Here is a 26,326-nt window from a genome sequence, read left to right as displayed (position 1 = left end):
AGAAGGATGGCTTTAGGCCTAGAGATCAAGAGTGGGGTCTTCCAGCTCTAGCCCAGAGCCGAGCTGCGGGCATCCCCTGCCACACAAGGGCTTAGGGTTTGCCCCATAAGCCCACAGAGATGGCCGGCACGGAGGCCCGGAGCACCGCAGCAGGACGGGTGGAAGGTGCTGGAGCCCCAGGCTGCCGTGGCGTGCAGGCGGATCCCTGTCTACGGTGTTGGCCAGCTCCTCCCTACACCCAGCTCTGACGACAGTGAGGGAACCGTGAACCTTGGGAGAGGGCTTAAAGACAAAGAAGAGCACAAAGTAGGCACTGGCAGAGGTGAGAGTTGAGCGTCCCCCTGGGGCGGCAGTGGACAGATGAGGACAGCCGGTGACTCCAGAGTGGTGCTGTCACCCTGTGTGCTGAGGCCACCGATCAGGCCTCTGGGGAGTCCCCATGGCGAGCAGCAGCCAAAGTGTCCTCCCAGGGCAGAAACCGTGTCCCTCCCAGCTCTCCCCGCAGCTCGGCCCACATACGGTCCTGGACCTGCTTCATTCTAGGAGCAACTTCCACGGAGACCCCTGTCCCGGAAGAGCGAGGAGGCAGAAACCTGCTCTGGCTCGTCAAGGTTCTGCCCCATGTGGCCTCATCACCCTACTCATGTGTCACGGGCCGAGGTGAGTCTCAGGGCCTGGCTAGACATCTGGGGCCAGGAGCGTCTACTCACCCCCAGCCCACAGGCAGGGATGGTGACCGTGACGGACTTGCCACTCTGGGAGTGTCTGAGTGTCACACCTTGGGCCCTGCCAGGGATGAGCAGCAGGGCCTGCCCCCCATGCCCCTTCCCTACTTCCCACAGCCAGGCTGGGCAGCCTTTCCCAAGCCTCCTGCCCCAAGGATCAAACAAGATCAGACCCTGGTCTCCAGAGAAACTGGGTCTAAGGGATTCCAGCTGTGGGGGCGTCAGGGACAGTGAGGCCAGGGGCGGGGTGTCAAGGAGAGGCTGCTCCAGGATGCTGCCAGACAGGGACCTCCCACCCTTACCCCAAGTAAGAGACCTGAGGTACCTTCTCAGAAGAAGTCAGACCTCCTCTCAAAGTCACCAGACTTGGTCCAGATACCCCATAAGGAGCTGCTGGACCTTCCTGGCCACCTGGGAGGACAGTCAAGGATCGCCTCCCTCCCAAAGGGAAGGACCAAATCATACAGGAGGTGGGGAGGGGGAGAAAGCAAAACAAGAAGCATGGGAGATGCTTCTTCCATCCAGAACAGGCAACTTTGTTGGGGCAACAATCGAAGAATGAGAAAGAAGAATCAGAATAGAGAGCCAGGAGGATAAAATTAACGAACTCTTCCAGAGACCAGAACCGAAGAGCAAGAGATAGAGCGTGAATATGGACAAGAGGGCGGAGTAGCCCAGAAGCAGGTGTGGGGTGGGGGCTACTCCCTCACCTTCCATGGTAGTGGGACCGAACCAGTGGGCAGACCCACTTGGGAGATCGCAGAGCTCCTCAGAGCCACAGTTTGAAATGAACCATGGGCTGGCAATGGTGCTTCTGGGGAGGGGACCCGGGAGGATGCTTTTCATCGAAATCCTCACAGAGCTATTACATTTTTTAAATCATGGGTGTGCATAATTTTCATTAAAGTACACAACAAATGCAAAAAAATGCATAAAACTAGAATTCATTGTGCCAAGTATCAATACACATATGAAGTGGTTAGAAGTATAAGAAATTTTTTAATTGCAAATGGACCCAACTTTATTTAATACATCATGAATAGGGGCGCCTGGGTGGCTCAGTCGGTGAAGCATCTGCCTTCGTCTCAGGTCATGATCCCAGGGTCTGGGATCGAGTCCCACATCGGGCTCCTTGCTCAGCGGGGAGCCTCCTTCTCCCTTTCCCTCTGCCTGCTGCCCTGCCTAAAGATTTCATTTGTTTATTTGACAGAGAGACAATGATCACAAGTAGGCAGAGCAGCAGGCAGAGGGAGAGGGAGAAGGAGGCTCCCCGCTGAGCAAGGAGCCCGATGTGGGACTCGATCCCAGGACCCCGGGATCATGACCTGAGCCGAAGGCAGCCAGCTGGAACCACTGAGCCACTCATACGTGCACATGTTTAACAGACAAAAGATTAACAGCCAGAATCTATAAAGACTGCACAAGCCAGTGAGAAAAATAAATACCCTGAAGGAAATGGGTGAATTCTGTGCCTAGAAAATGTCAAGAGCTCAGACGCCCCATAGCTGGGTGGAAGGCTGCCCGGGGCCACTTGGCAAGCAGGGAAGCCACGCACATCAAGACAAGGCAATATCGCCACTCATGCTGCTCACTTGGGCCGCTAACAGGGCTGCTCACCAGGCACATGGACACCTCTCACACATTTTATAACTTACAACACCAGGGCGCTGCAAGGGCAGTGGGGGCATTGAGCAGAGGGGGACCAGGTGTCAGGGTAACGACCACCCTGCTAGACCTGCGGGCCAGAGGGGCGGGACAGAGGCCTAGGGGGAGGTACATGGGCCCCTCCCTGCCCCCCTGGCTGTTTACCCAGCAGTATCCCAGTGTACCTGAGTGTGTACAGAACCCTCCCTCTCGGCGCTGATCCCTGTGGGAGCCTGAGCCGTGAGAGAGAAACAGCCTAGGAACAGTCTGGGCAAACGGTGACAGTCCCCCAGACCTTAGCTCCAGGAGACTTCGGGGCAGGGCCTCCGTCACCCAAGCCACCTCTGATCACCTCCTATTACTGGGGGATTGCTCTAGCAGAGGAAGGGCAGGGAGTGGATACCCGCCCAGGATGCTTCTGCCCCCCATGGCTCTCCTGAAGGGGCCAAGGAGGGTTACCTGCCCTGTAGGAACACCTGGGCACCCCCCCCACACACACACCTGCAACAGGGTGGGGAGGGTTCTGCACCACCTGCCCGGCTTTGTTTCCTATTCCCCAGGTGGGATGGGGCACCATGGAAGCACTGAGGCCAGATCGCCCTGGGAACCAGCCCACTGTGGACAAGCACGTTGCCTCCAAGGGCCCCTCCTGGGTGCTCTGATCAGGCAGCAGGGCGATGACCTCCCCCAAGGGCCTGGGCCAAGCCGCAAGGCTTTGCAGATTGCTGTCCACTTGACCATTTTATTATCTTCTGCTTCTGGGACTCTTTAAATGTCTCCAGGGTTCAAGGATGCTATAAATCTCTGGTCAGGATCCTGTCTCCTTTTCTGCTCTCGTGTCCGCCCAGCCTCACTTGGTGAAGTGGCCCTGTGCCGAATCCCCTGCAGAGAGGGTGGGGCCTGGGGGGCTGTTTCCCCTCCTCTGTTTTTTCGGGAGGCTCCTGACCTCCTTCCCAGAGGAGGAGCACGTAAATTCCTTTCCTGTCAGAGACGCTTAAGGGGCACCTAACACCACAGGGAGAACTAATGGTGAGAGGTGCCCATCCTGACCTCAACAGAAAAGGAGTGAGAAGGCCTTGGGGTTTAGAGTAAATATGAACCCCTAAAAAAGATGATCCAGGGAACCTACTGAAAGGGACAGGGGGTTATAGCAGCCCCCAGACCTCTGCCCCTGGGTCCTGGAGGAGCAGCACACCTGCAGAGCACCTGAGCAGGAGGCCGGGGGAGCCCCAAGGCACCGGGAAGGAAGGTTATGCTGTGTCTAGTAGAACAGACATAAAGCGATGCCAAATAAGGACGCCTACCTCAGTGATGGTTTGGGCCTTCAGGAAGGCAGACCTGGGTGTGTGAGCGGTAGGCTGAGTCACAGCTCTTGGGGACCCCACCTCATGTCCTCCTGGCTCACCTTGTCCTTGGCTACCCCTATAGGGACGTGCTTCACACAGAGGATACGGAAGTGGGAAAGACTGACACAGGGGTCGGAGGAGACGCAGGAGACAGGAGAGGGTATCTCTGATGAAATGATACATGAGTAGAGCTATGAAGATAATAGGGAAGCAGGCACAGCAATAGCAAAGGCCCTGGGGCACAAGTATGCTGGGTGTTTTTGATGATCTACAAGGAGATGGGTGGCTGGAGCCCTGAGAGCAAGGCAGAAGGAGGGGAGAGGAACTCCCAGAGGTTGGGGAGGGTGAAACCAGGTCCTAGGGAGCTGGGCATTAAAGTCAATGGTTGGTTTTGAATAGGCACTGTGACCCCATGCATAGGGTAGACTAGAGAGGTCATCCAGAAGAGAGGGGTGCTGGTCTGGACCAGGGTGCCAGCGGCAAAGGAGGCAGAAGTCGCTCTCTCAGGATGTATTTTTTTTTTAAGATTTTATTTATTTGACAGAGATCACAAGTAGGCAGAGAAGCAGGCAGAGAGAGAGAGAGAGAGAGAGAGAGGAGGAAGCAGGCTCCCTGCTGAGCAGAGAGCCTGATGTGGGGCTTGATCCCAGGACCCTGGGATCATGACCGGAGCCGAAGGCAGAGGCTTTACATGACTGGAGCCAAAGGCAGAGGCTTTAGACCACTGAGCCACCCAGGCACCCCTCTCAGGATGTATTTTGAAAGGAGAATGAAGAGGCTTGGTGAAGGCCCACTCCACCCAGGGGTCACGGGTCCCTCCCTGGACAGCAGGCCTCGGGTCCACAGCCTACACACAGAAAGAGTTCAACAACACCTCAGTGCAACAGGCAGGCCCCCTCTGGGCAAGCAGCTCCGTGATGGCCTGGTAGGCCTGGACCTGATCCGGAAGGCCACGCTCCCACCAAGAGCTTCCCGGGAACCTTCTCAGCCCCATCTAGCCCTGGCAGCCTCTCCCATGCTCGTCCACACATCCACATCCCTGCAGACTCTGGCTGCTCTGTCCCCTCCAGGGGTAGGCTCAGGGAGAGGCCCACACAGTCTCTGCGGGTGGCTGTGGTGGTGTAGACGGGGCTCCAGGGGCCCCGGCATTTGCTCTGTGGGACAGGAGACTGCCCTGTGTGTGCTTGTCTCGCTGCATGGCTGTAGGGGGACCAGGCAGTGCCCCCGGTCCACGTCTGAGGTAAGTATTACCACTTACCTTTCAAATGTGGCATCACTGGGTTATGGACTCCCTGCTCCCCAAATTGTGACCCCCCCCAACAAAAGTGTTGAGCAGATTTTTATGGAAAGCCAGGATCTTTCTCCTGGTCCTCTTCCATGGGGCCTCATGAGCCCCGTCCTCCATGCTATATGGTGGCATTGACAGACTGCTGTGCCCCATCCAGGGCCAGGTATGCGGCCAGACCCGAGGGCTGGGCACCTCCACCATCTCCAATCACAGGTGATTCAGGGAGCAGTGCACAACCAAAGCTGCTGGCCCCAGGGGGGTCCTGAAAAGATGTTTTTTTTTTTTTTCCCCCCATCAGGAAAGGCTGAAATGGTGAGGTGGGGTGGGATGGCTGTGTGCATTGTGACCTACAATCACTCAGGGACAGCCCACCCAAGAGTGAAGCCATCACAAAGGAGCACAGACAGACCCACAGATGGAGGAGAGACGCCTGGATCCAGCCATGCCTGAAACTTCCAGGACACTCTATTGTATTTATTTTTTACAGGGGGAGGGGCAGAAGGAAAGGGAGAGAGAGAGAATCTCAAGTGGATGCCATGTTGGGTGCTGAGCCAGAGGCAGGGCTCCTTCTCAGGACCCTGAGATCGAGACCTGAGCCTTAATCAAGAGTCAGATGCTCAACCAACTGAGCCACCCAGGCGCCCCACTCTCCCTGGACATTTTAGTCACAAAAATCAACAAATCTCCCCATGTTCAAGCCAATTCTGGCGCACAGAAAGGATGCACCAAGCAGGGACCAGACTCCACACTTGGTCAACACCAGGAAGACGGAGGGGGCAGATCCAAGAGGAGAGTACAGTGCAAGAGTTCTGCAGAGGCAGGAAATCTGGGCCAAGGGGCACTGGAGGAACGTTGAAGCCCTCTTGGGGAACTGGGGGCCAGGACTGTGTGGATCTGGCCAGCTTCCTCCAGGCCTCAAGGGACAAGAAGACCTCAATGAATTCCAGCATGACCCAGCCTTTTTAAGGTCTGGATAAGGGTTTGTGCTCGAGCTGGTCAGGATTGGTTTAACCTCCTTTCTTAATAAACACTTGGGTCATTTCCAGTTCCTCACTGCTATCAGTATTCTGTTTTGAACATTCTGAGATCTGGCTTTGATCTAATCTAAAATGTCCTGGGAGAAGTCCACTGGTTTCAGGCATGGCTGGATCCAGGCCTGGCATCTCCCAGACTGAAGCGACTGTGCTAAACGCAGACATTCTACCAGTTTTGTCCAGTGATTTGTCACCTCCACGTGAGAGTCTGTGAAGGTTTTCTGCACCCATCCATGCTCCCCAGGAGACAGGAAACAGAGAACAGGATCTCATTTTATATAGGAGGCTGCGAGTGGGGCAGGAAGTTGCCTGAGGCCACATGGTGGGAAGGTAGCAGGAGGGAGCACCCCTGTCCCCTGTCTGCAGACATAGGTTTTTCCCCTGCCTGGTGTACATTCCAGGGACCCCAGGGTCAGACTTCACAGTTCACAATCTGATGAAACCGGGTTCTGCAATGAGGCCTTGGGCAAGTCCCTTTCTGTTCTGAGCTTCCATATTCCCATATATAAAATGCAGGGCATCCCCACCTAAGTGCTCTGCAGGAACGCCAGATGCAGAGGCGCCTGGGTGGCTCAGTCCCTTAAGCATCTGTGTCATGATTTTGGCTTGGGTCATGATCTCAGGGTCATGGATCAAGTCCTGCAGGTGAGCCCCAGGGCAGGCTAAGCCCAGAGTCTGCTTGTCCCTCTCCCTCTACTCCTCCCCCAACTCATGCTCTCTCATAAACAAACAAATAAATAAATAAATAAATAAAATCTTTAAAAAAATAAAAGAAAGAAATGCCAGAGGCAAACTCTGTCCTGGTGCTCCAGCTCCAGCACTGAAGAGTATATTAAAATGCACACTCAAAATTTTGAGCTCTGTAGATTTTCTGTAGAAACTGCTAACAATTACTGAGCACTTCCTACGTGACAAGCAAGTCTTTACATGGATTCAGTCTTCTCAACCACCATAGAAGGTAGGCATTGCTATTCTCTGTACTCTGTGGATAGAGAAGCCGAGGCAGAGAGAGGCTCAACAGCTTTCCTAGATTCTAGTCAGGTTCCTGATAGGGCTGGCCATCAGTGCTTTGTTAGCCTCACAAAATGAAGTGGTAAATATTTGCTTGCTTTTCAGTCTCTGGACAGGTTTATGTAAGGTTGGTGATATTTCTTTCTTTCTTTCTTTTTTTAAGATTTTATTTATTTATTTTGACAGACAGAGATCACAAGTAGGCGGAGAGACAGGCAGAGAGAGAGAGGGAAGCAGGATCCCCACTGAGCAGAGAGCCCAATGCAAGGCTTGATCCCAGGACACTGAAATCATGATCTGAGCCGAAGACAGAGGCTTAACTCACTGAGCTACCCAGGTGCCCTGGTTGGTGATATTTCTTTAACTGTTTAGAAGAATTCCCCAATGAAACCATCTAAATTAATCAACTTATTATTATCATTATTGTTATTATTCTATCATTTTTAATTAGGCTCCATGCCCACAATGGGTTCTTGAACTCACAACCCTCAGATTGAAATTTGCATGCTCTACTGACTGAGGCAACCAGGGGCCCCTGAAAACATCTGAATTTCGAATTGTCTTTATGGGGAGATTTTTAAATTATGGATTAATTTTATTTAATTTGTATAGGACTACCTAGATTTTCCACTTCTTCCAATGTCAGCTTTGGTAAATTGTGTTTCATGTAAATTTCAAATTTACTGTCATAGAGTTGTTCATACTATCCTCTCATTATCCTTCTAAAATTTTTAAATTAATTAATTAATTCATTAATTTTTAAGTAGCCTCCACCCCCAGCATGGAGCCCAATGCAGAGTTTGAACTCACAACTCTGAGAGCAGGACCTGAGCTGAGATTAAGAGTCAGACACTTAACCAACTGAGCCACCCAGGCACCTCTTTAAATTTTATTTTTAAGTAATCTCTACACCCAGAGCTGCCTGGGTGGCTCAGTGGGTTAAAGCCTCTGCTTTCAGCTCGGGTCATGATCCCAGGGTCCTGGGATCGAGCCTCACAACGGGCTTTCTGCTCGGCCGGGAGCCTGCTTCCTCCTCTCTCTCTGCCTACTCTTTCTCTGTCAAATAAATAAAATCCTTAAAAAAAAAAAAAAAGTAATCTCTACACCCAATGTGGTGCTCAAACCCCAAGATCAAGAGTCTCATGCTGTACCAACTGAGCCAGCCAGGTGCCCCTTTTTACCCTTTTAATGTTTATAGTATCTCTTGATGTCCTTTTTTTCATTCCTGATATTGGAATTTGTGTTTTGTTTTTCCTACTCGACATTTCCAGGAATTTATGAATTCTATCAATCTCTTCAAAGAACCAACTTTTGGCTTTGTTGATTTTCTCTAATTTTTGCTGTCCTTCATTAATTTTTGCTCTTGTATTTGTTATTTCTTTTCACCTTTAGGGTTAATTTGTTCTTTTTCTAGTTCTTGAGTTGGAACTTAGAACATTAATTATCAACCTTTCTTCTAAAGCTATAAATTTTCCTCACAGCACAGCTTTACCTGCATCCTATCACATTTGATACATCATATTTTCACTATTGCTTCAAAATATTTCACAATTTCTCTCATGATTTACTATTGGAACTTTAATTATTTAGAAGTGTGATGTTTAAATTCCAAGCACTTGGAGGCTTTCTAATAGTTTTCTTGACATTGAGTTATAATTTAATTCAAAGAGGACAAACTTGTATGATTTCAGTCCTTTGAAATTAATTGAGATTTTATGGCCCAAGATATTGTCTATCTTGAATAATACATTTTTTTAAAGATTTTATTTTTAGGGGCTCCTGGGTGGCTCAGTTGTTAAGCATCTGCCTTTGGCTTGGGTCATGATCCCAGGGTCCTGGAATGGAGCCCTACATCTGGCTCCTGCTGAGTGGGAAGCCTCCTTCTCCCTCTCCCACTTCCCCTGCTTGTGTTTCCTTTCTTGCTGTTTTTCTCTCTGTGTCAAATAAATAAAAATAAAATCTTTTTTAAAAAGTTTATTTTTAAGTTAAATAAAAGCCCCATGGGTCAAACTTGCATCCCTGAGATCAAGGGTCAAATGCTCCACCAGTGGAGCCGGCTAGCTGCCCCTATTTTTTTGTTAAGATTATTTATTTGAGAGAGATAGTGAGAGAGCACAAGGAGGGTACTGGGATCATGACCTGAGCCAAACGCAGTCGCTTAACTGACTGAGTCACCCAGATGTCCCCAGGGGTCCCTATTTTTTTTTTTTTTAAGATTTTATTTAACTATTTGAGAGAGTGTGTGAGAAAGAGAGCACAAGCAGGGGGAGCTGCAGAGGGAGAGGGAAAAGCAGGCTTCTAGCTGAGTCGAGAGCTATAGGTGGCCTCCATCCCAGGACCCTGAGATCATTGACCTAACTCAAACCCTTGAGTGACTGAGCCACCCAGGCACCCGCACAGATGCCCCTATTTTGATTAACATTCTATGTGCACCTGGAAAGAACCTATATCCTACAGCTATTGGGTAAAATGCTGTTACGTACGTGAATTAGAGCAGGTTGGTTCATCTTGTTGTTTGAACCGTGTGTCCCAGCTCAAGGATAGAGAAATTAACCACAGGGATGGAAGAGAGTCCAGTACAGGTCCTCACATAACAGTTACTTGATTTATGATGGAAGCTCTTTTACAATTCAAGGGGAAAATGATGGTCTTTTCTATAAAATGATGCTGGGTCAACCGGATATTCATTTAAAAAAAGGGGGGGGGGCTCTGGCCCCTACAACACTACCCAGAGGACGAGTGACCCATCACAGATGGTAAAACATTTAAGCTTCTAAAAGAAAACATAGGCGAATATCCTAATGAAGAAGCACCAATCCTAAGAGAAACGACAAATAAATTGGACGTCACTGAGAATCACTCCGGCTCATTATAAGCAAGCAAGCCACGAGTGACAGAAGATTTCTGCAGTATCTTCAACCCCATACATTTTCGGATATCCATCGACAATACAGAACCATGCGCCGCACCGGGGGCACATATCCAGAATATATAAAGAACCTCTAGGAAACAATAAGAAAATGGAGCCGGGTGTGAACCCAGGCAGCCGCCGCCAGAGCTAGGCTCCAGTCACCCACTCCCCCGACCTTGCAGAGACAGCTCCCGCCCCGTGTCCCTCTCCGAACCTCGCCGGGAACTCGCTCAGTCGTCCTTAAGCGGGGAGGCGGCGGGGAAGCTCTGGGCCGCGGCTCCGCCCCGGGGGCTGCCTTTTCCTTAGAAGGCGAAGCCCCAAGCCTCGCCTCTCTCGGGCAGAGAGCCGCGCGGTGCGGTCCGCGCGCCCCTCGCCGCCGCCGCACCCCCAGGAGCGCAGAGCCCCGCGCAGTCGCGCGCCAGCCCGGCCCGGGCGCGGACGGGCAGGCGAGGGGCGGGCGCGCGTCCTCGCGGCTCTGGATGGAAGGATCGAGGTCGGCGGAGACGGCGGCCAGCAGGTCCTGAGGCCAGAGCCCCTCCCCGGCCCCGCGCCCGCGATATGCCGCGGGAGAGGTGAGCAGGGAGACCTCGCCGTGGGAACGGCGACGCCCGGGACAAACAGCGAGGACAGCGAGGCGCGATGCCGGGTGTCCTCGGAGCGCGCGGCTGGGCCGGTTCCTGGCCGTTGCCTGTCACCCGCCGGCGCCTCCGCCGCCCGCGCCTCCGCCGCCCGCGCCCTCGTCTTCGAGCGCGGGCACGGCGTCCCCACGGCGTCTTGCCCTGTCCCCGCGGTCTTTCTTATCCCGGGCAGCCGTGGGGATCTTTGGGGTTTAACTTGGAATCCGAAAGAATGTGACACCATGTTTTCAAGATTTGGGGCCCCGAAACGAACGGCCTCTCGCAGTCGGCTGCAGCCCTTCCGCCCCGCGCGCCCCTTCCCCACGCCCCCTGCGCCCCCGCCCCCCGCCCCCCGCGGGGCGACCTCCTCCCGGGGCTGGCTCCCGGCCGCCAGCCAGGCCGGGGCGCTGAGCTTGTCCCTCCGCAGGTGCCGCGCCCCTAGCCTGTGTCCCCGCCATGGAGGTGCTGCGGCGTTCCTCGGTCTTCGCCGCGGAGATCATGGAAGCCTTTGACCGCTCGCCCACCGACAAGGAGCTGGTGGCCCAGGCCAAGGCGCTGGGCCGGGAGTTCGTGCACGCGCGGCTGCTGCGCGCTGGCCTCGCCTGGAGCGCGCCCGAGCGCGCCGCTCCCGCCCCCGGAGGCCGCCTGGCCGAAGTGTGCGCGGTGCTGCTGCGCCTGGGTGAGTGCGGGCCCTGGTGGCCTATGCCCCGGGAGGTGCCCTCTGGTGCTGGGCCTCAGTTTCCTTTACGGACAGAGAGGGGGCTGGCGGGGGGTGTTGGGGACAGCCTTGCGCAAGGCAGACCTACCCACACTCGCCTCTTTATGCCTCAGGCTGCCCTGCCCACCCGCCACAGAGCTAGCTCCCCCTTATGCCTGTTCAGCCCAGATTTCAGACCTTCTGGCCATAAAGACTAGAAAGCTCCAGGAAGAATACTGTTTCGGTGGTTAAACTTCCAGAGTGACCCTTGTACTGAACTGGGCACAAAAATCCTTTGTGGGACCACGTGTCCCAGTGTTTATTTTGGAAAGTAGTTCTTTGCAGCTCCTGCCTGAAATCCCGCAGCTCTTTCCTCTTGATGTGGATGCCTGGCAGGGCTCCCTCTGGAAATTTGGTGCCCCAGAAGGGTCAAAGCCACCAAAGATCTGGGCAGCCAAAATCCCACCTGGCCACCTGGTCATGCTTAGACACCTGGGAGTACTTGGTTGGAGTGGAGTCCCACACAGCACAGTGACTGTTTGCATCTTCTCCAGGGTCTAGACCCCAGAGGGCTGGGGCCAGTCACCACCAGGGCTGAGGTTGCTCACTCTGGAACTGGTTGTTGGGAGTGGGGAGCAAAGATGGAGCCCTGATGGGGTGGCTCTCCATGCAGAGTGTGGGGAAAGGCTGGCCCAGGATCTGGGATTGGAGGGGGTCCTCAGTGAAAGGGGACAGACACCCTGCCTCTTAGGCCGACACCAGTGTCTGCTGGTCCCAGTTTTGTGTGGCCCCTGAGAGCAGGGCTGTGCAGACCCAGCTGCCCCAGTGTGGGGCAGGGGGAAGGGCAGACTCCATGGGTAGTGTAGAAGATTGCCAGGAGACGTGGTAGCCCACCTGGGCCCCAGGGGAGGGGAGTGGTTCCTAGGTGTGGAGAGCCAGTGGGGTTTGGGGAATCAGGCAGGGATCCAGGACCTGGACTCCCATGAGGTCAGCCTCCAATTGCTGTTTCTTCAGCGGGGCTGTGGGGATGGCACTGGGGAAACATTCTAGAGGGCCCTGGAGAAGATGGTTCTGTGGTCTCCCAAGAATGTCCCCCTGACCCCTAGGGTAGCCAGAAGGAAGTCTTGCCTCTGTCCTGCCACTCTTCCCAGCCTCCTGGTCTCTGTCTCCTTGTCTGTGCCCGGGAACTGGTGCTGCCTCTGCCTGGGCCCAGAGTCTCTGCTTCGGGCTCTGCCGTTCTGACCAGGCTGGTTTCTGTAGCCTCAGTCCCCCATGTCTCACGCTGAGAACCCCAGTGCTCCGGGCCTGGTCTTGGGGAGCAGGGGCTGGCCAGGTGCCCAGCACCGGCCCTCTCAGGAGCAGGGTCCTTCCCCCGTGTCAGGCTCTGCCCAGTCCCTGGGACTGGGGGCTGGCAGATAGCTAAGGAGGGGGAGGACTCGGCCCCCCAGAGTGCTCTCGTTCTTGCTTTCCTGCTGCGCTCCGCTCTTAGACCGCTTGGCATGAGCCCTTTCATGCCCGGCGCGGTCTCCCTGCCGCCCAGCATGCTCCTAGCCCTCCCAGCCCCACGCCAGCCCAGACACCCAGCTCCTGGGGCAGCAGCACACAGGAAGAAGCCGGGGTCGAGTCCCCATGGTCGGTCTCTTGGGCCGCAAGATCTGCGTGTGGGAACTGCCAGGCCTGCCCTGGGAATTTCCATGCCATCCACCACCCCACCCCCCCGATCCCCACCGCCCCCCAGCCTCTCTGGTTTCTGCTCTGCATCCAGATCTCGTTTAATTAGATGGAGTGCAGCTGGCCCCAGGGACGATGCAGACACCCTTATCGGTGCAGGCTGTCCTGTCCACAGCCTTTCCCTGTTTGCTTTGGCTGCATAAGTGCCTGGGCTGGGGGACACCCAGTCCGCAGGCTGCGTGGAATTCCCGGCACCTCGCTGCCAGGGGCGCTGCAGTGAGCACGGGCAGCAGGCGGGGCCGCTGAGAGGGCATTTCCTTTGCTGAGTGTGGCCGCCCACCCTGACACACCCACTTGGCACCGGGAGCCCAGGTTTGAGCCTGGGTGGTGCTGGTGGCCCTGGGCGGCGAAGGCTTAGCTTCTGGGTTCACAGACCCATGCTGGGGGTGGGGGGGTGCTGATTGAGGACGCCCCCCGGAGGCAGCAGCCAGGGGCCCCACCTGTGTGGGGTCGCTGGCATAAGCCTCTACCCATGTGGGGCTCTGGCTGCCTGCCCAGTCCGCCTGCCGCCCGGGCAGCTCGCTGTGGGCCATGAGTCACCCATCAGGCACGGCCCTTGCTCCTCCTCAGGATTCCCGCCCCACCGGCCCGGCCGGCTTGGCCCTGGGTGGGGGTGGGGGATGGCTGGCTTGTCAGAAGGGGCAGGCCGCAGAGGCAGGTCTGGGGGTGCCCACAGTACCTCCTCGGTCTTCTTATCCCCAGGGGCCATGGTGGGGTCAAGTGGGGGTGGGAATTTGACAGGCTGAGGGAGGTGGTCGGCAATCAGGCCTGTTCAGTGCCAGTTGTGGCCGTGGGCCAATGAGCAGCAGGCTGGTGCCAGGCTTGTGTGCCCGTGGGGCTGGGGTCAGGCAGGGCCAACCCCCTCTGACCCCCCTGTGCCCAGGGGACGAGCTGGAGCTGATTCGGCCTAGCGTCTACCGCAACGTGGCCCGTCAACTGAACATCTCCCTACAATCTGAGACCGTGGTGACCGACGCCTTCCTGGCTGTGGCGTCCCAGATCTTCTCCGGAGGTAGGCCTGGGCCCCCATGCTGCTGTAGGCCCGGGTCTGTGGGCTGGCGCAGGGCCTTGGGCACTGGGAGGGTGCAGCAAGTAGCCCCCACAGGTCCCGGGGCCATCTTACTGCTATACAAACCCGCCCAGAAGCTTGACCCGAACAGTGCTGTGTGGTGCTTCTCTGGATTCTGAGGATGGGGGTGTCTGCGAGGCAGCTGGCCTCAGACCTCTCATGTGGCTCTGGCCGGTATTAGCTGGGGTGCAGAGGACCAAGATCTTCCTGGGGGTGCCTGTGTGGGCTGGTTGGAGGGCCAGAGTTTCCTTCAGAGTGTCCTAACTGTCCTGACCTGGGTCCTGGGGAACCCGTGAGGATGACCCGGGACGGCGTCTCAAGGAGGAGGCAGCGGGTGGGGCCCAGCAGGCATTCGAGGCTGGTGGCCACCTTTAGCCCTCCCTGGGCTCCTGTGTTCTGGGCCTGACGCTGGTGTGTGGGTGGCCGTGTCTGTCTCGAGGCTGTTGGGCGGCTAGTTTATGAGCCGAGGTCTGGCTTTAAAAGGAAGGCTTCTCTCTGAGAGGGCAGCTCTGGGCTGCTGGTGGTTGGGATGGAGCCGGGAGGCCGGGCGAGGCCCACAGTGGTGGCAGGTATGCACGCAGGGGACAGGACAGAGGCCCAACACTGAGCACCCTCCCCACCAGCCTGGCCTTGCTCAGTGTGGGTTCAGGCCCAAGAGCTTCTGAAAGGCTCCGGGCTCTGGGAGGAAGGCCTTGGGGCGGGGGAAGGGTGGGGGTAATGGACACAGGCCACCACAGCTCAATCCACTTGTGGAGTTCAGTGAAAGTTGTGTGATTTTCCTTTGAGATGGGGCAGAATATTCCCCTTCACGTTCAAGCATCAGTGTCCGCAGGCCTGCCCCATGTGGGTGCCACCCCTTTCCTCCGACAGCCTTCACTCCTGCGCCTGCCCCTCTGGGTCTCTGAGGCAGCTGCTCCCTCACGGGCTGTGTGATCTGCAGCTGGTTTCTTAATATCTCTGAACCCAGAGCCGCCTGAAAAGGGAGGAGGAGCAGGGCTCCCTGGAGCGTGGGGTCACAGATCCACCCCTCTGTTGTGACCTGGCTCTCAGACCAGCCCCTCACCAGCTGTGGCTGCCCCTCCCACCCTCCCACCTGCTGCTCGGCCAGCCTCCCCTTCGCCCCTCGTCCACCCTCCTTTCTCCACAGAGTCAGCCCAGCCACAAGGTGCTCACTGGCCTTGGTCCCTGTCTTCCCGAGGTCCCTCCCAGACCACACACTGACCCTCATGCTCCCCCTTGTGTCCCCTCTTCCTCAGGACAGGTCCCCTGGGCTCTGGTGGGTGACAGGGCAGCTTGAGGACTGGGGGGGGGGATCTGTGGAGGCATCTGTGTGCTCCCGGCAGAGGCAGCGGCCACCAGCGTGGCTCCTGGCAGCAGCCGCCCGGCTCAGCTTCGTTCGAGGGAAACACGGATCTTTCCCTCCTTGATGAGAAGTTGGCAGGAGTGGGTTGTTTTTTTTTTTTTTTTTCTTATTACAAGAGCAAAATATTTTACCACAGAAAGATCAGAAAATGCAAAAGATAAACAAGTCTTAGAAACCAAGTCTTAGAAACCAATACTAAAAATGAGCAAAGGATCAGAAGAGCGGACACGCGGCTGGCCCGGAGCCCACGAGAAGCCTGCTCTCTGCCATGGGGGAGACGCGCCACAGAACTACCATGAGCCTGCGCTGCGTACCCTCAGTGGCAGAATCGGTGCTATGAGCGCCGGCTTGGGCAGGGTGTGACCGGTGGCACACCAGGTGGTGTGGCTGCTTCGCAGGGCTGCCCACCCCTGGGTGTTGCGTAAGGGGCGGACGCTCGTGCATACACATGCCGCCCAGACGCCATGAGTGCGTCCCTCAGAGGAGCCATGGCGCAGGCAGCCCAGGGCCATTGGCTGGCGGACACGTGCGCCTGACGCGGACACCCGCGACTGTATGGATGGACCTGCGGACCCTGTGCCAGGTGCGGGGAGCCCGAGGCACTGTGGAGCGCTGGCCGGAGCCCTTTCCTAGTGAATACCGGGGGTGGGGAATCCACGGGCCCAGGGAACCGAGCCATGGCTGTCGGCCTGGGAAGGGGCCCAACAGCGGGTGGGTGGGCGCGGCCGCACGGATGCCGCTGGAACTTAGGGGAACTGCTTACCGGTTTATGGCACTGAGATCCTCTCTCCATGAGAAATTAAGCACAGAAGACTCTGAGGAGGCCATGTGTATAGCCCCTTCTAGACCTTCAAGGGTCAAGGCCATGTGGAGCTGGCTGGCCTCTCGTGGGACTGTGAGGCCCCTCTCCAGGTGGCAGCACAGAACGTGGCATTTGGCTGGGGAAGCATGGGGCGAGACACGGTCACTGTGACTTGGGGCCCTGATGGCCCGGCCCGTGGAGGTGGGGAGAGTGGGCGCAGGACCTCAGTGGAGGGAAGGCGCCCTTGGTGCCAGGGGCTCTGCTGAGATCTCAGACTTGGATTTTTTTTAAGTAAGCTCTACACCCAGCGTGGGACTCAAACTCACACCCCTGAAATCGGGAGTCATGCTCCCCTGACTGGGAGTCAGCCAGGCGGTGCTCCGTAACTTGGATTTATTTTGAAAGAGATGGAAAGTGGGGCGCCTGGGTGGCTCAGTGGATTCATGCCTCTGCCTTCGGCTCAGGGCATGATCTCAGGGTAGTGGGCTCGAGTCCCGAGTCAGGCTCTTTGCTCAGTGGGGAGCCTGCTTCCTCCTCTCTCTCTGCTTGCCTCTGCCTACTTGTGGTCTCTCTCTGTCAAATAAATAAATAAATTCCTTAAAAAAAAAAAAGAGAGACATGGAAAATAATAGTCACAGGAGGGTTTAGGCAGGAGAGGGATGGGATCCAATTTATGGGTTTTAAAATTTTTTTTGTCACGGTGATGGAGCTTACCTGACCATGAGGCATCGTGGTGTGCGGGGACACTGCTGTCCATCTGCCCCATTTCACATCCCCGGAAGGACACCTGGAGCCCTCTCGGCACTCACTCCACACCCCCTCCCCCGTTCTGGACGGTTCATGTCCATGGACTCACACAGCACAGGGGGCCTTTTGAGTCTGCTGCTCCCACTGAGCGCCGTGTTTCTGACCCCCCCCCCCCGCCAGCTGTGGCAGTATCAGGGCTCCATCCCTTTCCGGGGTCCAGTTCTTGTCCCTGGTTTGGAGCCCTTTGCTTTGCTTTCCGCCGTTGGGTGTTTGTCGCTTCCATCTTTTGGCGGGTATGAAGAGGGCCCCGTGAGCACGGGGGAGCCGGGTTTATGGGAGCTGGTAGAGGCCCTGGCTGCCGTGGGAGGGTGCATGGAGGGGCAGGGGCGCCCTCTGCCCACACTGCCACCTCCTCGGGCTCCTGTCCTGCCAGGACCATGTGCACGGGTGGCCTTTCACGGACCCTGCAGGCGCCTTGGCCTGTTTGTCCTGGTGGACGACATGGCTCAGCCTACGGTGACATGAAGCTTTCATCTGATAGACTGCCATCTCTTCCTGCTTTTCTCTGACTTTTCTTGGGTTATTCGTGAGGGCAGACATTTTTCAGAGGTTTGATGCATTTGTAGTTTTTCTTCTGTGAAGCAGCTGTTTCTTCTGTGCTCATATTTCTTTGGAAATGTTTCTATTTGTTCTCGAGGACTCGTGAGCTCTCCTTGCACACGAAGGAGGCTCGTGCCCCAGCATCGGCAGGTGGCCTTCCCACACTGGCCTTTGCCTCTTCCCGCTGGGGGGGTTCCATCGGGGTTCTGCTTCCCAGTGGCTGTAGGTCTGGGGCAGGCCGTGCGCTCACGGGCCTCAGCTTCTCTATGCAGACTGTCCTGGTGCCCTCACTTGGCCCCTCCGAACACAAAGGCCAGGGGCAGGTGCACCTTGGGGCTGCTCCCTCGGCCGTCAGTCACCTCCTCCAGGGGATGGGGGGGACGGGGGGCTGGGCGAGGCTGGCCTGGGCCCTGGCACAGGTATGCAGGTGAGGGTGGCAGGACTGACCCGAGGCGGGTGCTGGGTGCGGGGAGGGGCGGGAGAGGTGGCTCCAAGTCTCAGGCCCTTTGTGTGACCCTGAGGGCTGGACTGGAGCCTGGGTTTGGGTGGCCTTCTGCTCACCGGCATCTGTCTCTCTCCTCGCAGGCATCACATGGGGCAAGGTGGTGTCCCTGTACTCAGTGGCAGCAGGGCTGGCCATCGACTGTGTGCGGCAGGCCCAGCCTGCCATGGTCCATGCGCTTGTCGACTGCCTTGGGGAATTTGTGCGCAAGACCCTGGCGCCCTGGCTTCGAAGGCGTGGCGGATGGGTGAGGGGGGACCTGCGGTGCCCAGTGGGGGGGTGGGGGTGGCGAGGAACCGTTAGGGGAGGTGGGAGGGCCAGGGTGGCTCCTGCTGCCCAGCTCCGGCGCCGACCTGTCCTCTGCTTCCTCCATGCCCAGGGCCATGGCAGCAGGTGGCCTCCCGATGTGGGTCCCTTAGCTCGTGAGAGGGGAAGTCCTGACTCTGCCCAGAGCACCCTCACTGCACCCCCTCCCAGCTACACTCCGATGCTGGGGGGAGACCAGCCCAGCCCATGGGGGTGGGTGTGTGGGTCTTACCCACCACGGGCTCTGTGCCCCCAGCTGCCCGCCTGGCCCCGACCAGGCCCCCCCGCAGAGATGTCCGTTCTCTCCTCTGTAATGGGTGGTGGGCCAGGGTGTGTGGGGCTCGCTGGCTAGGATGACAGAGCTCAGCAATCTGCTGAGGTTGGGGCCAAAGGCTGAGGTTGGGCGGTGGCTGGGGCTGCAGTCTCCTCTGAAGCTGGCATTGGTAGGGACAGGATTGCTTCCAGCATGACTCGTGGCTATGGCCATTCCTTAGCAGAGAGACCCTGGGGTCTCTGTCCCCTCACGTCCTCTCCTCTCCGTGGAGGCAAGGATGTTTGCTTGACACCACGGTCAAAGTCCAGACTATAGAGAAAAGATTTTATTTCTCAGCAGGAATAGAAAGGAATGAGGAATGGCTGTTCATTGGGCTTCTGGAAATCTTGGTTCCCACTCCTGTTCTGAGAGAGAGTACAGCTGGATTGGTCGCTTCCTGGTAACCCAGGCTCCACCGTGCCGAGGCAGAAGGACACGGGGTGTTTGTGGCCCCATGGGCAGTAGGCAGGTGGCTGTGTTGGGAGCTAGCTCCTGGCCTGGAGATGGTGGTGGAGGCCCCAGCAGGGCGGTGTCCATCTGCCACCCTCTGCCCACCTCGAGCTCCCTTTCCCTCCCATGGTCCAGAGCAGACCACAGACCTTCCCTGACACCCTCAGGCACCCCCTCATGGTAGTCGGCTGACATCTCGTGCAAGGTGCTCTCTTCTCTAACCGTGTCCTCTTGCCTCCCAGACCGATGTCCTCAAGTGTGTGGTCAGCACGGAGCCCGGCTTCCGCTCCCATTGGCTCGTGGCTGCACTCTGCAGCTTCGGCCGCTTCCTGAAGGCCGCCTTCTTCCTGCTGTTGCCAGAGAGATGAGCTGCTGCCTCGGGCACAGGCTGAAGCCAGGCACTCCGACCCAGGAGGCCCTGGGCCCTGGAGAGCACCCATGTCCTCCTCAACCAGGCTGGGAAGGCTCCGGCACTCAGAGCCCTGCCTCCATGCTGGAGGCCCTGCCCTGAGCCTCTCGCCCTCAGACCCAGGCCCTCTGGAAGGGGCAGCAGAGGGGGCTTCCCTGGCCTGGAGCTGGGCTTCAGTGCCTTCCCCCGTTGCTCCCCTTCTCTTGGAAATTCTGCTTGTCCTCTTTCTGGAGCCAGAAAGTCAGGGTCACCTCCTGGGTCCAAAAGGAAGGGAGCTGAGAACATTAGGCTCCACTTGATGCCTGGGTCCCCCAGGGGACCATGTCAGGACATGAGCTGGCCTTGGTCCTTGTGGGGAGTGGGCCCTGCTCATTCAGTCAGAAGGTGTCACTGGCCTGGCCAAGGCTGGAGGAGCCGTGGGGTCTTACTGACCTTGAAGACAGGGCATAAAGTTTATGTGCTGGTTGCTTAATCCATTTCTGGAGGGAGGAGTGTGTCCCCCTCCCATGGCAGGGTCCCTGTGTGGCAGGGACCAGGAGCACGGGGCTCCAGGCCAGCACACTGACCTGAGTGCACGAGCCCATAAACAGAAAGGTTGGTGTGTGTGTTGAGTTCCAATAAAGTTTCACGGCCATGGAGGGGTGACCCATCTTTGTGCCTGTTGTCATGCTGTTGCCCAGGGGCCACACAGAGCCAGTGAGCCCGGGAGTGTCCCAGCGTCTTCCCTGATGAGGGGTCCGTTGCCTTTGCCACGATGGGGAGCTCACACACACAGCGTCACGGGTACATGCTCCTAGTCTCACTCATACATGTGCAACGGTAACGAATGGTGGTTGCTTAGCTGTCCTGCCCGGCACGTGTGCACAGTCCAGCCCCGGGCCATGCAATGCCTCCTCTTGGCCAAAAACAGCCTCTACCCCCTTCCTGGCCATGGCCTTCCTTTCCTCCGTGGCCACTGGCTCCAGGCAGCCCCCTCTCTGCTTTCTGAGGCGAGGACATTCTCCCCAGGCGGGCCTGACTCCTGCTCGTCCACAGGCACAGGGTGCTGGGGGGCTGCCATATGGCCTCAGTCTGTGCCCTTTCTGTACGACGTGTGGCTGAGCCAAGGCCTGCTGAGGTCAGCGGCCCTGCCCTCCCATCCGGCCTCCGAGTGAAGCAGGGATGTTGACGGACGAGGCTTCCAGGAGTCAGGCATGCTAGAAATCCTGCAGCTTCCACCAAGCCCTGCCTGGCCCCCTTGCACCTCCCCAGGGTCAGTGCCTGAAACAGGGGAGGTGGGCCTGCCCAGGGGCGTCTGCTGCACCTGGCCCCGGTCCCGGGTCAAGCTGGCCACACAGGGGACACTCAGGACAGCAGCGGGGTCTGAGGCCATGCGGATATCGGATGGGGGCTGTCTTCACGCAGGGTTAGAAGTCACAGTGGGAGAGATGCCCCATTTCCCACAGCAACAGAAAGATCAGTTTCCTACGTATCACACACAAGACGTGTGAGAGCCTGGGTGAGGGCACTTTCCCATGTACCTTCAAGACCCCACTTAAAGGTCTGGAGCAGACAGAATCACCACGTTCTGGAGACGAAATCCATCTCATTAAGACAGTTCTTCCTAAGTCAGTTTAGACATTTAATGCCATCCTTGTAAACAGAATGGGTTTTATCTTAGATTAAAACAAACTAATTATAAAGTTCATGTGGGAGAAAATGTTTTTAAAAAGCGAAAATAGCCAGGAAGAACCTTAAGAAGGAGAGAGGTGAGGGAGCCCTGCGAGGCACCTGTGTGGAACCCGGGTGTGGGGTCCACGTGCAGGCGGTGGCCTGGGAGACCTGGGACGGCCACAGCCAGACCCTGGTGCCCACGACACAGAATCCGTGAGGAAGGTGTGGAAAAAGATGGTTTTGTTGACGAGCGTGGACAGAGACCAGGTGGGACCCACAGGTCATCCTGGACACAGACATGGGTTCTATGTGGATCCCATTTGTAAACACGGAGTAAGAGCTAGAAGAAATGGGTGATTTTTCTCTGTACCCAGGGATAGACAAAACCTTCCTAAATAGGACTCAAAATTCAGAAACAATAAAAGACAAAATACATACTGGATAAAAATGTTTATAACATTTAACATTTTCAAAAATATTTTAACTTGAGACAGAAAGCAGGAGTGGTCGCCAGGGCTGGGGTCGGGGGATGGCAGTGACCGTCCTGTGGTTACAGGGCTCCTTCCAGGGCGACAGAAATGTCTTGGGAATGGACACTGGTGACGGCTGCTCAGCATTATGAATACACAAAACGCCACTATCCTGCACACTCTGGTTTTTATGCACCTTAAAATGACTAAAATGGTGACATTTATGTTGTAACAGTGCATTTTACCTCAATAAAAAAGCTGCAATTGAACACTGAGAATATCAGCGTTAATATTCCTAATTCAAAAGAGCTCATCAGCTAAAAAAATCCAGAAGAAAAAGGGGAAAAGAAAGAAAAAAAAGAAATGCAATCCCAAACGATCACAGCTCCCTCTCCCCACCCAGTGGGCTGGCCTGTCCCTGCCCTGACCACGGCCGGTCAGCAGGGCCAGGGTGGCGCAGCCCCCATGGGGACGGGCCAGCCCACCCCTAGATACCCATCTCACACATAGCGGCAGAAATCCCCAGTGACAGGTTGCTCACTGTGACGTTCTCTGTCAGCTGAAGTCGGAAGCAGTGCAGGTGTCCAGCAGGAAGGGACCTTCCTGGGAAGCCGCAGCTGGTCCGCCGAAGTGTGTGCCTCATTGTACTGTTCTGACCCTAAGGTCATGGAGGAGGTTTCACAAAAGCAAAGCCACCTTGAGAACAGTCGCTTGTGTGTCAGGTCAGGGAGCTGAGCACCCAGGAAAAACCAATTATTCCATTTAAACTATAGTTGAACGTCATCTCTTTGCTAGGAAAGGTACAAAAACTAGAGGAAGAGCTGCAAACTTCAGGTGTGGTCTTGTTGTCAATAACCGTATTATCATCCTGAAAACATTACAGCTATCTGTGGCATAAAGCAAATAATACTAATATTGCAAAGAACCAAGATTTTTCACCTTAGAAGAAATAAAAATCAGAGCATTTAAGTAAAACATTTCATAATCCTAAAACGTGCATTGGAAATGGTACGGATGTGTAATTTTTTGTCTTGAAACGCAAAAGCGTGTGTCCTGTGCTGAGGCAGTGAGAGGGAAGGGCCCTGGCCACGTCGCAGTCTCACAGTCCAGGCAAGGATGGGACAAAACCAAGTCCAAAGGCATTTCTCATTCTGCCGCACGGGCGGGAGGAAGAGCAGGGCGCCCTGGCCTTGGAACCCACCCCCACCCATAGGGCCCGAGGCCGGGGTACCCCCGACCTGCTGCAGCACTGGCTGCCCTTGCAGTCCCCCAACCCCTGAGCAGACTGGTGTCGCACCCGCTACGGCTTGGCTGGAGGCTCCTGGGAGCCCCAACGCCAGCAGCGGATGACTGGAGGGAAGGGTCCCTCCTTCACAGCTGGCTTTCTGCGGGGGAGTCACTTCAGGGCGACCGGGCATGGCCGGTGCACGCGGAGGGCGGCTTTCCCCACGCACTGCATCCCCAACACAGGAGTGACCGCAGCTGGGGCGCCTAGCTGGCTCCACCGTCTCAGGGTCCAGAGTTCGAGCCCCGAGCCCACCACAGAGATGACTACAAAACATGTCAGGAGTGAGAGGCCTGTCCCTTCCTGGCTCCAGGTCTCAGTGCGGCTCTTCCTTGTTGTCCCTGAACGTCCCTCTCCGGGTCCCCAGGGAGCTTTTCCTATTCCTCTCTCCACACCACCTCTCTCATGCTGTGGCTCCAGGGTGAGAACACTGTGAGGCCCACACAGCTCTTCAGGTGTCATCCAGCCCCATGATAGGGCGTCCGTTGTCCCACTGGAGCACCCCCTTCTCCTCGGGGGTCTGTCCTCATCCTTGTCCTGCCCTGGAGGCTGTGGGGGCATCAGGGATCCAGACTGCTGGAGCCAAAGGGGCTGAGGTGGGGGCCAAGTGTGTCCGAGGGGCGTTCACCACTTGCCACAGCTGCCACCCCCTTCCTGTCTGACGCTCAGGGCCGAGGGTGCCCTGCCAGAAGAAAGAAGGGGTTCTCCACCCCCCATCCCCACTCGAGAAACTACACCACTAGACAGAGTGCCTCCTGCATGGCATTGCCCCCAGCCTGGATCTCACCATCTCCGCTGAGATTCCCTTCTCAGACAGGCTCCTTGGTGCAGGGCACTGCCCAGCCCTCCAGACCAGGGCCTTTGAGAGCTTTGCCGTCGGGGGGGCAAGAACATGGAGGGAGTCAGCAGTTTGGTCAGAGGTAGCCAGGGTAGAGGGTGGAGAGGCCTGGAGACTTGGCGACAGCGCACGCATGCCAGACTGTAGCTCTGAGCCCCACCGGTCTGCTGCCCCGGCTCTTCGGAAGACGCTGTCTCCTGGGACATGCCCCAGAAATGTCCATACTCTCCTCAGTATCCCGGGAGGGCCTGGCTCATGCCTGGAATTCTTCCCTCTCCTCCCTTCCTGTTTGTATGGGTGGTGGCAGCGATGGGAGTGTGGGGGAGAGAGGTCCTAGCTGACCCCTCCTGGTGGCTACAGCTTCAGTCTCTGTTTGCTGTCTCCTGCAGACCCAGAGGCATGGAGTGATTCAGGGGCCATCCCATGGCTGCCAGAGAAGAAATGGGAAGGGGGCAGCAGGCACCCAGCCTCTTGCTTTACTCAGTCCACCCAAAGATGCCCTGAGCACACCCATAAGGCAGGGACCACAGGACCCAGTCCCACCATGTCAGCATTCCTGCTCTGCGGCCACTGGCTCCTTCTGTGCAGCTCACCCTTCCAGTCTGTCAGCACCTGAGGGGAAGAGCCCAGGGGAGCCCCCTTGCCCATCACAGCACTGCTGACTGCTTTGCATTTTTGGCTCCTCTGTAGATTTTGTAAAATAAAAAATACACCAGATCCAATAACACACAATGTCTATGCACACACACACCAAAAAAAAAAAAAAAAAAGAGGAAAAAGAAAGTGCCTAGCTGCCTCGGTCAGAAGAACACATGACTTGATCCAGGGGTTGTGAGATCAAGCCCCACACTGGGCGTAGAGATTATTTAGATGCATAAACAAACTGTAAAAAAAGGAAATGACTGTAATAGGAAGGCGGCCAGTCTGTGATGCTGACCGAGGGGCTGGCTCAGGAGGTCCCCCCAGGTGGCCTCTGAGTTTTAGCATCAGCAGTGGCAGAAGGCGGATGGGTGAGGCTCCTGGTGCCGGACAGAGGTGCTGGGCATGCCTTGCAAGCAGCGGATCCAGTGAGAACTTCCCATCTGCAGGGAACAGAGAGGACAGAGGAACCAGACAGACACACCCAGAATCCAGCCTGGGAACCCTTCTGGGATTAGGGACCTGCTTCCCAACAAGTCAATGGCCCAGGGGGGAGGAGACCAATGACAGCGCAGGTTGTTTGCTTCTTGTCCTGGGCTCTGAACCCATGTTGCATGCAGCTCTGGGGGCTGCCCTCTGAGACCCCTGGAGCCCTGTGTAACTCAGGAGGAGGGATGGGGAACCTCCTGCGGCTCTGAGACAGCTTCCCGGTTTCCTCAGTGCAAAGGTCTGAATGCTTGTTTCCCCCAAACCCGCATGTGGAAATCCTAACCAGAGGGGCTTTGCTATCTCCTCCTAGATTTTGGAGGGTGAAGCAGTCTCGGCCTCAATCCCGGCAGAGCCACTGGTGATTCTAGCCACAGAGATTGGCTTAGCCTGTGTGATCCCGCAGGGAGACCCGGGGAACAGCGGCGTGGGCTGTGCCCAGTGAGGCTGTGGAGGCAAGACCCCCCCCCCCATGGGCCTGGAGGGCAGACAAGGAGCCCAAGAGAGTAACTCTGTCGCCCGCGGGCTCTGGGCGTGCCCAGGAGCGTCCATCCCGACCCTGGCTGCCAAGGTGCTTTGGAAGCCCAAGGTCTGGTCCCACAGGTTCCCAGAGGGGACGGTGCCCCAGGGTGAGTTTGCACTGCGAGTTTCCCAGGCGCTTTACCAGGTCTGATAGCACCAACCTCCTCTGCCCCTGGGCCCTCCTCTGGCGACCCCAGCCACTGATGCCTTGGGACCCCAAGCCCTGGGGGTCGGGGGTGAGGGCTGCAGCTGCTGTCACTGGTCCTGATGTCCCCGGGGCCGAGCACCACCTCCCCCTGCACAGCACCCCAAGCTCCTGGCAGGGCTTTGGAGATGTTGGTGTACGAGGAAGAAGAAAACGGCTTGGTTTTGTTTTCACAGGCACACTGTAGCAGTCAGGGATAAATGCCCAGAATTTGTTTAAAAATATGCCCACCAAAAGAAGGGAGAAGAAAGGAAGCCGGTGGTGGGAAACAGTGGGGTGACAGGCACATGCGGCTCGAGTGTGTTTGGGAGATGTCACAGTAAACACACGATTGGAAGCAGCATCCTGCTCCACAGTTAAGATGTGTGCGAGGATGCCGAGCTCACACCATCCTGGGGCCTTGGACACCCTTCATCTGTGTGGACATGGCCCCGAGACCCTGTTAGCTTCAAAAACAGTGAAGTGACTGTGACCCTGTTTATCCCACGTTTGTCATCAGCTTATTATTGGCTCCTCCAGGAAGACTTACAAATATTTTAGGTCTTGCCAAAACTGCCGGCAGAAGAAAGGGAAAAAAAAAAATCACTCCTTAATTTTTTAGGGAAACAACTGGAAAACAAGTTACTCACCAGCTGATGAAAGAAATGCACAGTCTACACAAGT

The 26,326-nt window shown here is 56.5% G+C and overlaps 1 protein-coding gene across 1 annotated transcript; it reads left to right on the top strand.

Moving 5' to 3' along the window:
- Positions 1-10,271: 10,271 nt before the first annotated feature.
- On the top strand, positions 10,272-20,203 carry BOK (BCL2 family apoptosis regulator BOK). The gene is made up of 5 exons (XM_080798356.1): positions 10,272-10,531; positions 11,004-11,255; positions 13,888-14,016; positions 18,171-18,334; positions 19,399-20,203. The coding sequence occupies exons 2-5, from the start codon at positions 11,033-11,035 to the stop codon at positions 19,522-19,524; spliced, it is 642 nt and encodes a 213-aa protein (XP_080654482.1). The 5' UTR covers positions 10,272-10,531; positions 11,004-11,032; the 3' UTR covers positions 19,525-20,203.
- Positions 20,204-26,326: the final 6,123 nt, after the last annotated feature.

This window comes from Martes martes (assembly GCF_963455335.1).
Source record: "Martes martes genome assembly, chromosome: 3".
NCBI classification, from domain to species: domain Eukaryota; kingdom Metazoa; phylum Chordata; class Mammalia; order Carnivora; family Mustelidae; genus Martes; species Martes martes.
This window is presented reverse-complemented; position numbering and strand designations above follow the sequence as displayed.

Coding starts and splice junctions, on each gene's coding strand:
- BOK (XM_080798356.1), top strand. CDS start 11,033: ATGGAGGTGCTGCGGCGTTCCTCGGTCTTCGCCGCGGAGATCATGGAA. Junction 14,017..18,170: donor GTCCCAGATCTTCTCCGGAG/GTAGGCCTGGGC, acceptor CTCTCCTCGCAG/GCATCACATGGGGCAAGGTG. Junction 18,335..19,398: donor TTCGAAGGCGTGGCGGATGG/GTGAGGGGGGAC, acceptor CTTGCCTCCCAG/ACCGATGTCCTCAAGTGTGT.